Source organism: Gobio gobio (assembly GCF_949357685.1).
Source record: "Gobio gobio genome assembly, chromosome: 1".
NCBI classification, from domain to species: domain Eukaryota; kingdom Metazoa; phylum Chordata; class Actinopteri; order Cypriniformes; family Gobionidae; genus Gobio; species Gobio gobio.
In genome coordinates, this window is record NC_137097.1 from 34045342 (window position 1) to 34061738 (window position 16397).

Consider the following 16397-nt stretch of genomic DNA (forward strand, 5'->3'; position numbering starts at 1 on the left):
AGTTGATTTCATCTAAGGCTGTGGCTGAAGAAAGTTGTAATTTGTGTTCTTATTTATCTTTCTTTCAGTGCTTGTTCACAGCAGGTGTTTGAACATTTCAGGAACATCATACTAAGCTTTAAATAAACATTAAGGAAACTGGACATTTTTATGTTCTTGGAATGTTACAAATCAATGTTCCTAGAATGTTAAATTGTCAATCAAAAGTAATTTGAAAGAACGATTGAGGAACATCATACCTTTTAAAAAGTTCCTCTAATGTCAAGAATGTTCCCAGAACCAACACTAAACCAAACCAAACCAAAGATTATGCCAATATTTAAAAGTCTAGCTATAGGCCACTGGTATAAAATGTACTGTTCAAAAGTTTGGGGATCTTTTAATGTTCTTAAAGAAAGTGTCTTCTGCTCACCAAGGCAGTAAAAACTGTAATATTGTGAAATATTATTACAATTTTAAATTTTAAAACGTTTTATATGTTAATATGTAATTTATTCCTATGATCAAAGCTGAATTTTCAGCATCATTACTCCAGTCTTCATTGTCACATGATCCTCCAGAAATCATTCTAACATGATGATTTGATGCTCAGGAAACATTTCTGATTATTATCAACATTGAAAACAGTTGTGCTTCATATTTTTTGTGGAAATCATGAATTTTTTTTTTTTTTTCAGGATTCATTGATGAATAAAAAGTTCAAAAGAGCACAGAGACATTTTTTGTAACATTATAAATGTCTTTAGAGTCACTTTTGACTACAACTTCTTCCCCCAAACTTTTGCACTCTTGAATGCATTTTTCCAGGCACATATTGTCTGCACATGGCATTTGTTCATTGCAAATCAATCATTTAGGCACTAACACACTTGCTATTTTTTGTATAACAATTTTATTACAAAATTTAGACCTTTTTCATCTTTCAGTGCTGCCATGCTTTTAGCATATAACAATACAGTATAAAATCTCAACCCAAAATGAGCTAATAAAAGCAGTTTTTCATTGATGCTGTTGCAGCATTTAGATGTTCATGCTGTTTTCTGTACACGTAACATTCCTTGAAAAATACAAACACTTGCCGAGCACGCCACAATTTAAACTTTGAATTACCAGCCTGACCATTGTAATTGTGACAAGTTGTAATCAACATAACGTATCAGTAGTTACACAAGGAAAGAAAGAGATAAATAGAAGTACACAGCAAATAATGACAAATGTGTCAAATTCTGATCTTTTTAAACAGCCCAAGGCACCCAGGCTTGAAATGTGTTGGCAATTATCAAGTTATTTTTTACAAACCCACACACACATTCACAGACACACCAACAAAAAAAAAAAAAGAAAAATGCTTCAAGCAGGAGGTGATGAGACAGAACAAAAGCGTGTGAAAAAAAGAATAACACACTCAGCTTTGTTTGTTTTACATTCTACATCCGAAGTTCACAGTGAGTATCCCAGGCAGTGGATAGATCTATCTAATAATCCTGATGGAGAACAGTAACCTAAGTGGTTCAGAAATCTACTTCATGACTACATGGCTTCCTGTACGAAGGGAGCGGTCAAATGATCCAGGCTGTTAAGATGGAAGTCTGAGCCGTATCACGTTAAGTAGTTTTCCAGTAAGGCGTTGCTTGCCCAAAGCAGAACCACAGTGCCTTCAAGCTAAAACTCTGAATTATCACCAACCCCAGCTTTTGCCTTCAAGATCCCAAAATAACTGACAAAGACGTGATTGTTTTTAGGACTGAGAAGTGTTAAGAGACAAGAAATACTGAAATAGCTAGAAAATTCCAGTTGATATTGATGTCCATGTTCAGCCTTGATTGAAAATGTTCTTTAAAGATGAATGATTTGGTAACAGACACCTGGTAACTCGTATCTCCCATTGGCTGGGAGATTTCTGTGCTCTTTAGTTCAGTTGGCGGCAGGCCTCAAATGTCCATTTCGAAGCCCCTCCATAGATCTCAATGCTGGTTTCCAACCAAGAGAAAACATTCCCCACTTGTGCTTTGCTGCTGCATGTGGCCAGGTTATAAATCTCTCCCACGGACAGCTTTCGGTCCCAAATGTGGAAATTGGCCATGTCACCGACGAACGCTTGAGTAGCATCAAACCCTCCACCGAGAGTGTCCTGCAGGTAGATAACATTTATTTGAGATGCTGATAGAATAAACGCTGAATGCCTTCAAAGACATTAGATTAGTCCCCGTTAACCTTTGAAGCTCATCTGCCCATAAATGATTCATAAATGCGTTTCATCCCTACAGTCTTCTTTGAAGGTCTCTCCATTTAAAATGAGCCAAAACCTTCTTGTCTATTGGCTGTGCTATAGAGTATTTTAGAACTGACTGTTTACAATGATATCTTTGACAATTGGCTCTGTTACTAAACCAAGTGTGTGGACCTCTTAGGACTTTTCACACTGTACTTAAAGGTGCTGTATGTAATGTTTTGACTGTGATAAGGCATAAAAATACCATATGTTTGCAGATATTTAGGTGTGCGTTCCCTGTCAGAATGTCTGTTTTTGTTTTGGTCTGTTTGATCCCGCCCACTGCCAGTTTACCCAATAGTATTTCAACACACCGGGTTGCCAGTTGTTGGAAAACACAGCGTATTACAGCAATGGAAGCCAGTGAACAAACTGGGTCAGAGATTGCAGATTCTACCAGACCTAAAAAGCCACGCCATCCATGTAAAAATCTCTATGAACAGGAGCGTATTAAAACGCGGCTAAATTAAATAATCAACTTACAGAGTAGAGGTCCTTGCACATTGAGTCCAAAATTTTCACAAGTTAAAAAATAAATACAACCTCACCTTGTATCAATCACGTTTACACTCTTCCTCCGAAGCTTTGGTCCGTCATAATAGATTTGGTAGCAAGCATTTTGAGAGGTATTTTGACAATTCAAAGCAAAATTTTCAGACTCAGTGTGCAAGGACCTTAAAGGTGCAGTGTGTAAATTTTAGCGGCATCTAGTGGTGATGTTGCGAATTGCAACTGTCCACCGCTCACCTCCCTTTCGAAGCACAAAGAGAATCTACGGTGGCCGACACAAGACAAAAATGTCGTCTGAGATTAGCACTCAGCGCTCTGTAGAGCAGTTTGTCCGCTTAGGGCTACTGTAGAAACATGGCGGCGCAAAATGGCAACTTCACTGTAAGGGGACCCGCGGTGTGTGTAGAAAGAAATAGCTCATTGTAATGTAATAAAAATATAACGCATCATTATGTAAGATCTTTATACACCTCTGAAAACATAGTTATGTATATTATATTGCATTTCTGTCAATAGATCCTCATAAATATTACACACTGCACCTTTAAGTCTCGTCGCCATCCATTGTCAATTGTGCTCACTCCTGTTGCGTGTCCTCAGTGTTGTTTAACCCCCCATTGTAGTGCCAAACCATAGACCGTAAAAAAAGATGGACTATGTGCCTTCACTCTCTTCCACTGAAGAAAAGTGAAGTTCCCAATATGGCGCTGACATCTTGCGCTGATTTTGGACCCGAGTCTACGCAGTGGAGAGCGGGAAGTAGAGCCGGGATATCAAAAACCCCGCCCACACTCTCACACTCTCTTACTGCAGAACAACTCATTATGTTGGTGTAAAATAAACAGTTATGGAATTGTAGAAATTAAAGTTGCCGCTCCAATCTCCTCACGAAAATCCAGAAAAAAGTCTGTTAGTGCCTCAGTGACTACTTCACTCAGAGAAGCTGTCAATCACAGCTGTCAATTGTCATGACACACTCGCCGTTTTTATAGCATCAAATAACTAACTCAAACCAAACGAATTTAAAAAACGAACACTTAAATTTACATCGGCGTAATGAAAGGTTCCTTGAATGACAGAAAATTATTTGAAGTGTAATTTGATTGTTTAGTTTGTGTCACGTCCCATTACATTACATGGAGAGGGTGGGGTTTATGAACTATACTGGGACTCCAGCCACCTGGGGGAGATCGAGACCCTTTGGCTTCACTTTTCAGGACTTGTGCTCCACACTTGTGCCAAACGTCTACAGTGTGAAACAAAGCAGTGTTATGACTAGATGCTTAGCAACCGACAACCAATAGCGTGCCTCATATTCACATGCTTTAGTCAGTCACGGAAACGCTGTGTGCTGTATAAACAGTAGCTTCAGCATTTGAGGGGGAAAATGTGAAACGTTTCATTCTTACCTTTATAGTCCGAAAAGTCCATTCAGGATAAACTTAATAGTAGATTCGGCAAATTCGCCAAAATATAATATGGGGATGCGCAGTGCTAGAGCCCTTATGTAAGCATATCACGTGCGCCGTTCTTCCAATCAGTGACACTGACACTGCAAATATGCAAATTAGGTCATTAACCCAGGATTTAGGAATGTGCAGTGTGAAACGCAAGCGTACGAATACCCAGGATTACTTGTTAACGCGGGTAAATTATGAGCAGTGTGTAACGTGAATAAAGATAATTATGAAATCTTTTGATTCACTAACGGCACTAAAATACAAAGCGAGTAAATAGCAATTTGTATAAATATATATTTATAGGATTTTGTTGAAAAATGTCAATTCATTGCATGCTTCAATGAATATGGGATTGTGTTATTTGAGAAAGATACATACAATTTGGCCACAACTAGGTGTGGGCAGCTGCCGTTTGGATGAGCTCTGCATGGGAGAACGCCTGCGATGCCCTAAAATGAAATGCTGCTACGTAGGCAGCTCACTGTGTTTTGGAACAGAGCCATTTTGTATTCTTCACTCATCATTAAATCATCTTTGCGTAACACCTTGAGCTTCCACGCTTTAATGTATTGATGAGTGAATGTAAAAAAGATGACGCATACCTGCTCTTGTCCCAGAATCAATACCCCTTGTGGTTTGATTGGATGATAAGGGGCCAGACTGTCCCCATTTCCCCTCATTACGCCGTCCTGATAAGCTTCCCACACTCCATCTCGAGTGGTCCATGTGATACAAATGTGATGCCATTTCCCGTCATTGATCAGGAAAGGTAGCTTAGCAACCTACATCAGAAGAGGGCAAAACCCAGATGAAACCTAAATATCACATTCATTTTGATACAGACTGACTGCTTTAAGAATTCAGTGTCTAACACACACTGTCCCATCACAGGACATCTTTCTTTCTTTCTTTCTTTCTTTCTTTCTTTCTTTCTTTCTTTCTTTCTTTCTTTCTTTCTTTCTTTCTTTCTTTCTTTCTTTCTTTCTTTCTTTCTTTCTTTCCATCCATCATCTTTCTATCTATCTATCTATCATCTATCTATCTATCTATCTATCTATCTATCTATCTATCTATCTATCTATCTATCTATCTATCTATCTATCTATCTATCTATCTATCTATCTATCTATCTATCTATCTATCTATCTATCTATCTATCTATCTATCTATCTATCTATCTATCTATCTATCTATCTATCCATCCATCTATCTATCTATCTATCTATCCATCTATCTATCTATCACAAGGCTTATACAGTGGGAATGTACCTTGTCATTGATGAGCATTTCCATCGGGTTGTTTCCCCATTCAATAAGAACCAGTTCATTGGCCTGTCCAGGCACTGCGTAAGAGAAAGGCGTCCCCACTCCTGGAGAGGCGCTGGATTTGATCCACATGCACACGGTGAAGGCATACATCTCCGGCAGACTCTTCTTGACTTTAGCATACATGTAGTTGGTCCTCAGAGGGAATGTCAGCTGAAATTTATCCAGTGGTCTGTTTTCCTTTTGACCTGTCATTAAAAAAAAATACATAAATAAATAAAATCAGTGCTCAAACAATATTTAACTTCTTATCATTGCAGTCTACTGCATAGCACTAAAATACACAATCTCTCAAAATAACTCTCAAATACATATAGAAAATATATATGCTATAATTTTTAACAAATTTTCATTCTCCTCTATAAATGTATCATATAAAAGCAAAACACACGGTTTATACTTCTAAGATATAATACTAACAAAAACTCATCTATTGATTTAGTTGGTTCTTTTGCCTGGGGAAAGACAAGCACACTAGTGCTGCCATCCCGCCTGGGAGCATCCCTTGTCTCATTCATTTCTAACTTTGTGTTTGATGCTCGCTACAGGTAACAAGGAGTAAACGCCGCAATCAATGGTAGACATCATTACTGGTCTCTGGCAGAGGAATAGTTAGAATTACATTCTGTCATATAATTTACTCACCCTCAAGTTGTTCCAAACCCACACAATATCATCTCCCCCAAGGAACATAAAAGAATGTGTTAAACACACCGCTATTAAGTCTTAAACAAGTCATACAATCGCTTTGTGTGTTAAACTACAAGTTGTTATTCTTGCCATTTGCTGTACCTCTTACATCGTCATATTAAACATAATCAATGAATCTGTTATTTTATTTTAAATCATGCCCAGTGTTCTCATCCAAACAATGTGCAAATGTACTTTTCTGAACATAGTAGTAACTGCCATTTACATTATACATGTAAGATTTCATTACTAATTATTATGCTTATAAAATATATTTTCTTAAACGTAAATGTAACATCCAAAAGCAAATATTTGATCAAAATGAATATTTAGTACATGATTTATCCCTTTCTGTCCTGAATTTATAACATGAATACATACGAAGAACATTAAAATGTGATTTATGTACTAGTCTAGGGCAAAACCCTTCAAAAGAGCATTAAACGGCGCCAGAAATCTGACACAAGCTGACATTTGCTACATGAACCAACATGCTTCGAAGCACCTAATATAAAGTGCTCTCATGCTTTTGACAGCTTGCGTCGTGCACTTTTCTACAGCTCCCTCTGACCCCTGCCACACGGCAAATACATTTCCAATGCATTATATACTCCTCAAATGACGTTGGATGTGGCTCTCTGTGCACAGCGCAAACATTCAGAGTCATATTAAAAAAATATCCTGGCTCTTCCAAGCTTTATAATGGGAGTGAATGCTACTTTAGAAACAAAAAAGAAAATGCATCCACCCATCATAAAAGTCCTCCACACAGCTAGGAAGTGAAGTTATGCATTTTTGTAAGAAAAATATCCATATTTATAACTTTATAAACTGTAATCGCTGGCTTCCGGTAACGGCTGTCCGTGTGTTCTTGAAAGAGTCGAGTTTTGGCGTATGACGTATGAACAGCATAAGCTTAGGTGAGAGTAGACGCCTCTTACGGTTCAAACAAATAGTGCTGGGCAACAAAGCTCCTCCCACATTTCTCTTTAATTATTCTCGCTTTAGACTTCTAACTCGTGACCGGTGTTTTTTTTTCTTCTTTATCCTCTTCGTCAATACGCATTGCGTCGGGTCAGAGGTTACTCTTCCGCCGAAACTAGAATCGTGTCCGGAAGCCAGTGATTACAGTTATAAATATAGATATTTTTCTAACAAAAACACATTGCTTTGATTTTATTAACCCCTTGTATGCCTTATGAATTACTTTTATGATGGATGGATGGATGGATGGATGGATGGATGGATGCACTTTTTTGGGCTTTAAAATCTACAAAGCAGACCCAGGATTTTTTTATATATATATATTTTGTGTTCATCAGAAGAAGAATTAAGTAAATTATGGGATAATTTTCATTTTTGGGTGAACTAGCCCTCAAAACAGAATGGAAAAGCTCAGCTCAAACATTCTGCAAAGTCTCTCTTTGCTTCACAGAAGAAATAAAGTCTTATTGGTTTGGGATAGAATGAAGGTGAGTAAACTATGAAAATCCATACCCCTTAAAGTTCCCTTTTTAGACTGTAAAAGGTTGTGGGAAATTATGCATCTTAATGACTGACGAAAACGTGATTCACATGAATGAAAATTCACAAAACGCATGAGCTTGCAAAAACTCTCTGGTTCCAATCTGTAAATCATGCTATAAAGCTGGTTGGGTGGAATTGGATATGCAAAGCAATGCAGCTCTGTAGACCCCCTCCTCTCCTGCGACACCACGACGGCAATTTATTATCCATGCTGGCTCGCTCAACAGTATTTTTCCCTCGTAGAAAAAAAAATCAGGTAAGGAAAGCACCCGTTACATCTACGCAACACGTATGTGATAGATGGAGCAGAAACGGGGACCGTTACCTTTTTCTAGATCGGTTATTCTCTGGTGCAGTGAGGTGAGAGTGGATTCGACGCGCCCGCGCTGCTCGCTCTCGTTGCGCAGCCCGGGCTTTCCTTCCTCCAAACCGTTCACACGGGACAGGACCTGCTTCTCCAGGTCGTCGATTTTGTTCTGCAGAAGATCCTTTAAGCTGTTCGCCTGGACGGAGTTGTTATTCCGGCTAAATTGCTATGAAATATAAATGTGAACATCTGTTTGTGAGATACATGTTTAATTAAAAACGCCAAGCTTCTAAGAAAGGCGCACTGGTGCTGAAATAACAAGTACATGTATTTAATGATTTATTGAAGTCAAATGTGATCTAGTATTAATCAACCAAAATTAAGTTACACAAATAAAAGTCATTTTAAGGGGTTTGGGTTATGTGGAAATAGGCACATTGTTTATAATGCATTTCCCCCGTTAAACAACATGACTTAGATTTTTTATTACGCATAATAATAGGCTAAAACGCGTTACTATGTTATCAGAAAATAGTTTACTTTAACAAAATGCGCTTAAACTGGCTTTTTTCTTTTTTATTGTAATCTACGGGTTTCAGTCACCAGTCTCAATAGGCGTAATGCGTCTTTTAAAAGAGGATTATGCGCCATTATTCAGCATTTATAATATTGTGGTGTACTATTCTAAAACAAACTTGTGAGAACCTATCTGAATGCGCTCTCCAATAAATAATAATCCACCGCAGCCTATATGGAAGAAAGCGCTCCAGAAGAACAAACATACCTCCAGGTTTTCAAGCCTCTGCTTGAGTGACTGTAAAGTCTGTGAGAGTTGAGCCAGTGTGTCCGTCGGACCCCTCGACACATCTCCCATTGTGTTCTTAGTGCCGGTTTCCTTCCGTCGTCCGCCGGCTCTCGCGTCTCCGGGCTCGGACGCGCTCTGACTTTCACACCGCGTAAGCTTGGAAGTCAGTTCCCTGATGGTTTCCTTCTGGTTCATGATTGTTTCCTTCTGTTGCAGCACAGTCTCTCGCAGTTGCATGACCGTGCTCTTGAGATCCTCCCCGGGCACGCTGTTCTGCAGTGTGGCGGCGCATATGTCCATATCCTTGGGCACGGACGTGCAAATGAACTGGGTCTGTCCGAAGTCCTGGCTCATCCCGTCCGCTAAAAGACAAGAAAGTATAAAAAGTTTCCAGTGCATCCCTCTCGCTCCAGCCTCCATTGCGCGTTTGTTTCCGAAGTCTCTTCTGGACAAATGATTTCAGCACCCTCTCTCGCTCTCTCTATGACAGCTTGTGCTGGTTGTAATCTGGTTGTGGTGCGCGCGGGGTTTATATAGCACGCGCGTCTGCGGCGGTGAGCTGCATCACGCGCCTGATCATGATCTCCCGCCCCTGGATATTAAAGCAGAAAAAAAAAACATCCAGTAAGTCAGAGAAACTAGTTTTGACCCCGTCGGCCGGATTTTCATTGTTCTAAAGCTGAATTAATTCCACACAATCGTTGGAAGATATTCTTAAAAAAAAATAAAAAAATATATACGCTATTATGAAGTATATACTTTACGGTAAAAGAGCCATTTCCCATCATTTCCTGTGTGAACAATCTCAAGCACATTAAGCTATATTTTAAACCACTAATATAAACCACACAGTGTTCTCTTTTGAGAAGTAAAAGACTGAATAATTGCTCATTGTTTTTTCCAGAGAAGCTCATTTATAATTTATAATTGTTGCATTAGCTAGAAAACAGTCTCTCTCAGTACTAATAGATTAAGCATTTGTTAAGAAAAAAAGAAAAGAATAAATAAATAAAAAAAAATTTGTATAACTGTATACTGTATGTGACCCTGGGCCACAAAACCAGTCATACGGGTCAGTTATTTGAAATTGATATTTAGATATCCTCTGAAAGCGGAATAAATTAGATTTTCATTGATGTATGGTTTGTTACAATAGGACAATATTTGGCTGAGATACAACTATTTGAAAATCTGGAATCTGAGGGTGCAAAAAAAAAAATCGAAATATTGAGAAAATCACCTTTAAAGTTGTCCAAATGAAGTCCTTAGCAATGCATATTACTAATAATAATACATTTGTGATATATTTATGGTAGGACATTTACAAAATATCTTCATGGAACATGATCTTTACTTAATATCCTAATGATTTTTGGCATAAAAGAAAAATCGATCATTTTGACTCATACAATGTGTTGTTGGCTATTGCCAGAAATATACCCATGCGACTTATGACTGGTTTTGACTGAAAATATATGAAAAGTATGTCCGGTTAACACAGTGTAACTCTTTGCAATAACACGAGCTTCGCAGTATATCAAATTAACTGCCTGTATAATGTTACTAGATTGAACATTACGCTTTCATTTCCTATCTACTGTGTCCATTTCACTAAATGGGTGTCTGAAAAGACTCATGAGGACAACCGCTTGATTAGTGATGGAAGCATAATTGCAGTACCTGATTGATTATTGATCCTCAACCCACACATGTTGTGTTTTCATGTGTTATGGGGACTTTCCATAGACATAATGATTTGTACACTGTACAATCTGTATTTTATATCCCCCTACGCTAACCCTAAACTATCCATCACACAATGGCTTTCTGTATTTTTACAATTTCAAAAAAACATAATTTATTTATTTGTCTATGGACAATGATTTCAGATGTTGATGTTCTTATAGAGTAAGGGTCTACCTGGACCGACCACACACACACACACACACACACACACACACACACACACATACATACACAAATGCAGTGCATCACTGACGGTCACATCAGCTGTTCTTTTATTGAGTATTTGGGGGATGTGTTAGCCTACTGCAGATGTGTAAAAACTATTTGCAGGAGCTATTGACTACTCTGACAATGGCCATGCTTGTGTGACATTGCACATCTCTCATGACTTCACACATTGTGTGGCGACTGTTTTCAGTGTTGCATTGTGAGCACCAACTGGTTTCATGAATCAGAACTAATAAACACAAATGGCCAGTGCACGAAGTGCATTCACACTACATGGTCGAGTACATAAGTACATAGTGTAAGTGCGTGGTGAATAGTGCGTCATTTGGGAGACAAAAGGGTATCAAGGTAACATGCATCAATCTAAAATAATGCAATAAACGAAACAACATACAATTTAACAAAAAACACCCTAATGTGCATAACTGACATAAAACAACAACAACAATAAAAGCATTTTATACTATGATGTGTCACACACTTCTAAGAATGTAAATTGTCCTGCTTTTCGCCAAATTAAATGTTTATTTTTATTTTAGTTATTCATTCTTTTTTATTTTTTAAATGATTTTTTACTAATATACATTTTACAGTTTAACAGGAAAAATGTAAGCATTACACACATGTATGCATTTCCTCTTAAATGTAATAGCCTATCCTTTTCACCACATATGGCAATGTAACATACAGTTAAAGGGTTAATTCACCCAAAAAAGAAATTTTTGTTAATAATTACTCACCCTCACGTCGTTCCAATCCCGTAAGACCTTCATTCATCTTCAGAACATAAATTAAGATATTTTAGGCACCAACGTCATTGAAACTTTCAAGGTCCAGAAACGTAGGAAAGACATCATTAAAATAGCCCATGTGACTATACAACCTTAAAGTGCCCCAATATGGATAAAAAATAAATAAAAAAAATAACCGTTCATGTAAAATTATTGTCTCTCAAAAGTATGAGTCGACTCTGAGTCAATTAAACGTATCATTTTTAAAACGAATCCCAAGCCGCTTTGTTGTGACGTTAAGACGAAACATTAGAATATGAATTTTCAGCCTTGCTTGGCATTTTGATACAGTAAATAAGGTAAAAATAAATGCATTTTATAAGACAATGAAAGTGTGTTTTGACCTTGCAAACCTGTTGTTGGGGACTCAAAACAAAAATAGGAACCTTTCAAATGCCATAATAGGGGCACTTTAAATGTTATGAAGTGACGAGAATACTCCCCCCCTCAAATAACAACTTTATTCAACAATGTCTTCTCTTTCATGTCATTCTCCTATGCTATTCACATAGTAAACACAGTGCAGCACTTCCAGGTTCTACGTCAGAACGCCGGCTCATTATTGTCCAATGCTGTTCAAGTGATCACCACAATGCATGCATGTGATGCCGACGCAGGAGCTAGTCACATGGACTATTTTAACGATGTCTTTACTACCTTTCTAGGCATTGAACGTTGCAATGATGTTGCTGCCTATGGCTGTTTCAGAAACCTCATAAATTCATTCCCCAATATATTCTTCACTTAGACGTAAAAAGAGAAGTACCTTGCAGTGATATGCTGTTAGCGAACATCCTGACGGTATCCATGCTGCTGAGAGCGATGTTCAGATGAATAAGTAAATATGTGCTGCACTGTAAGCTTATACAGGTTTATTGAACTTAAACAATTTATGGAAACTCGTTGCCCTAAAAAAGTTAATTTTGTCTTGTTGAAAAAACAAAACATTTCCAGTTTAATGTACTTAAGATTTCAACAGCATTTAATTAAAAACTTTTAGTTAATTGAACTAACAAACTAACTTAAATTTTAGGTCACCATGATGCAGATGAGTGTTCGTTTTAGTTGGGCTCTTGCCGCAATGCATGCTGGGACCCATGGGGGAGTTTTGATTGGTGGTACCCAGTATGCACTGCAGCATGAAGCTTTTCATTGTCACCATTGTTGAGATTCATACGCAGATTCTTGATGTCTGCATGTGTTTAAGTAATGCCGTAGATTTAAACCTTTTGAGCACTACATGGTTTTAAAATCTTGAATATTATTCAATTACCATAACAGTGCTGGATCTCGTGTTATAGAATAACATTAATAACATCACGTAAACACAAAATTGATAACACATTACCTCTATAAACAGAACATTTTAGTGTGATTGAGATTAGTGATTCAGCTTCTACATGATGATGTCATCATCATCAATACAGTAAGTCAAAGTCACCTGATCACATTTTCTCTTTGGCTTGTCTTGGCATAACTAAAGTGTTTTTTTAAACACACAGTTAAAGCAGCCAAAGAAAAGAAAAAACTAATGTTAAAGAGCCAAGGGTCAACTAAAACAAACACTTATCTCCATCATGGTCAGACAGAAATAAAGCCAGTCTGGTTAGTGATGTGTGAAGCTGGTAATGCTGTTGGTGGAGTTGTTTAATCCTCCTCTGCTGAGATCTTCAGAGATTTAATGTCTTCTTTTATCTTCTGTTGATTTATTTAGTTATTTCAAAATGAAAACCTTAAACAAAATAAATTGTTTAAATAAAGTCAACAGTATCGTAAAATAATTTTTTGAGTGTAAACACAGCCTAAACTTACATTTTGTTTTACTGGCTAACTGTAAATACATCTAATTTATTAGGGATTAATAATGTATTAGCTGTTTGAGACCAAAATGTAAAGTTACAAGGCCTATACTGAAGCAAACGTTGATAAAAATGCGTGCAGCTGCATCCATGCCTGACTTCAGTTCAAAGAGCCAATCAGCATCTTCCTTGTATTGCGTTGTATTGACAACCGACTAAAATAGGCTTCTTTAAGTACATTTAATCAAAACAATTAAATAGAATGAAAAAAATCATGCAAATCGTACAACAAACGAAAAACATTTAGTCATTGAACAAATCTGTTGGAGTTTATGTTTATTGTACCTAAATAATTTGAATTAAAACAATTTCAGGGATAACAGTGTGCATGCTTTCCTCTTAAAGGTGCAGTGTGTGATTTTTAGCGGCATCTAGTGGTGAGGCTTTAAATTGCATCCCCCCCTCCCTAGCAAAAAGAGAAGCTACGTAGGCCGACACAGGACAAAAATGTTGTCGTCTGAGACAGCAGAGAGTAGCTAGCAGTTTGTCCGTTTAGGGCTACTGTAGAATCATGGCGGCACCACAAAATTGTGACTTCACTCTAAGGGGACCCGCGGTGTATGTAGATAGAAATGGCTCATTCTAAGGTAATAAAAGCATAATGGTTCATTATGTGAGGTCTTTATACTCCACTGAAAACATAGTTATGTTTATTGTATTGCATTTCTGTCAATGGATTCTCATATTACTACACACTGCACCTTTAATAACAAAATAAACACAACAAAAATGACAGCAGTGAGAAAACAGCAGTGAAGAAAGCATCTGATCATGCGATGGGGATATGTTTGCACCAGCTCTGCAATTCAACGGCATCATGTCGACAGATGAGGTAAATAAAAGTACACTGTTATGATATTTTGATTATAAAGTATATTTGAGACTATAGACTATACAGATCTAATGACAACAGAGTTTGAATTATAATCATTGACTTTGAAATTACAGAAGGCGACAGAGTAGCTCTTTTGACATTTTTCTGAACACTGTAAGCATTCATTTCATGGAAGCGTGCGTAAACATCTCACCCTTTTGAGTCCTTCAAAGTGAAATAATGGAAGCAGATCTGAATATGTTTGGCTGAACATGCATCATGGCGTCTAATGACAGGACAGTTATGACATTGTTGATAAAAGATTATGTGGTCAAAAATGCGCAGATGATAATATATATGGTCAGTTTCAAATTTCTCATTCCTTTTCCATTAACATTTAAAAAAAAATCTCTTACAAATTGGAAAAATAATTTACATTCACATTCCTTTTTTAGGTGCATATGCAAGATTTGCATATAATTTTACAGTTCAGTAGAGTCAGCATTTTGAGTTGAATATCAATTGGGTCCCACTGTGTGTTTTTATGAACCATCATCCAAAGTGTGCTCAGTAACTGTCTTGGGCTAAACAGGAAAAATGATATTTTATAGGTCTAAGCTATCCTTTATGGAATGAAGAGGCAGTGCATAGTAAACAGGATGTGGCAAGCCACAGCTTAAGCCCTTTATGTAAAACAAGGTGCTTTGCCCTCACTGGACAAGCGCTCATTGACCATCATTGCCACTGACCTGCCTAGATAAGGGCTCGTCTTAGAGCACATTAATACAATAGGTTCAATTAAAAGGTGACATTAACTGTGAGGAGGAGAGCTTTATGGGCCGCGAATGAGACTTGCGCGACTCGCTTCACCTTTCAGTAGTTCAGGAGGCAGGTCAAAAAGAATGCGTTTTTGCGTAGGTCAGTGGAATGGGGAAAACCGGCCTGAAACTGGTTTTAACATTACAAAATACATGCTTTAAAAAGTAATTTGTGACATATTTCGTTAGATTACACAAGTTTTGTAACTTCATTTTAAATACTTTAGGATACTTATACTAACACTAATAAGGTATGTAACACAAAGGGACCACCAAACATGGACTTGGTTTTCCTCTGCATATTATTTTAAACAACATCAGTTTTCCACAAAATATGCAGAAAATCTCAGGGGAAAAAATACTGATGCTCAAGAAGGTAACACAATGCATTTATATCTGGTGTGTGTAAAATTTTGGAATTGGATGAACAAGGTAAATTGTACTTAATTTATCTTCTGGGAAACATGTAGTTATTAGCTTCTTAAAGGGATAGTTTACCCAAAATTGAAAATTCTGTCATCATTTACTCACCCTCAAGTTGTTCCAAACCTGTATGAGTTTCTTTGTTATGCTGAACACAAAAGAAGATATTTTGAAGAATGTTTGTAACCAAGCAGAGAGAGCAACCTTTGACTACCATAGTAGGGGGGGAAATACTATGGTAGTGAATGGTTGCTCTGTCTGCTTGGTTACAAACATTCTTCAAAATATCTTCTTTTGTGTTCAGCAGAACAAAGAAACTCATACAGGTTTGGAACAACTTGAGGGTGAGTAAATGATGACAGAATTTAAATTTTTGGGTGAACTATCCATTTAAGGGCAGCACTAAATGAAAAAAATATGATCTTTAAGCATAATAAGAAAAATGTACACATCATCCTGTTCAAAAGTTTCACCCTCTGCTTTAATGCATTGTCTCTTATGAAAGCTTGTTTTCCCCACTAAATATAAAAATAAAAAGTAATTGCGACTTTTATCTCACAATTCAGACTTTTTCTCACAATTGCACGATTTAAACTCACAATTGTGTGTTATAAAGTGAGAATTGTGAGATAAAAGTCGCAATTACGTTTGTATTTTTTTTTTAAATCACAATTTTGAAAATCTCCACCCCCCCACCCCTCATAATTGTACATTATAACTTGCAATTGCAAGTTTAAATCTCACAATTCTACGAAAAAAGTCAGAATTGTGAGATAAAAAGTTGCAATTACCTAAACAAATTACTTAACATGAAAATTAAA

The 16397-nt window shown here is 37.2% G+C and overlaps 1 protein-coding gene across 1 annotated transcript; it reads right to left on the reverse strand.

The window, feature by feature from the left end:
• Positions 1-675: 675 nt before the first annotated feature.
• nptx1l (neuronal pentraxin 1 like) lies at positions 676-9578 on the reverse strand. Its single transcript, XM_079818253.1, has 5 exons — positions 8877-9578; positions 8111-8318; positions 5512-5756; positions 4845-5024; positions 676-2131 (listed from the first exon to the last, which is right to left on the reverse strand). Exons 1-5 carry the CDS (start codon positions 9315-9317, stop codon positions 1910-1912), a joined length of 1296 nt encoding a protein of 431 aa, XP_079674379.1. The 5' UTR covers positions 9318-9578; the 3' UTR covers positions 676-1909.
• Between the last annotated feature and the right edge of the window lie 6819 nt (positions 9579-16397).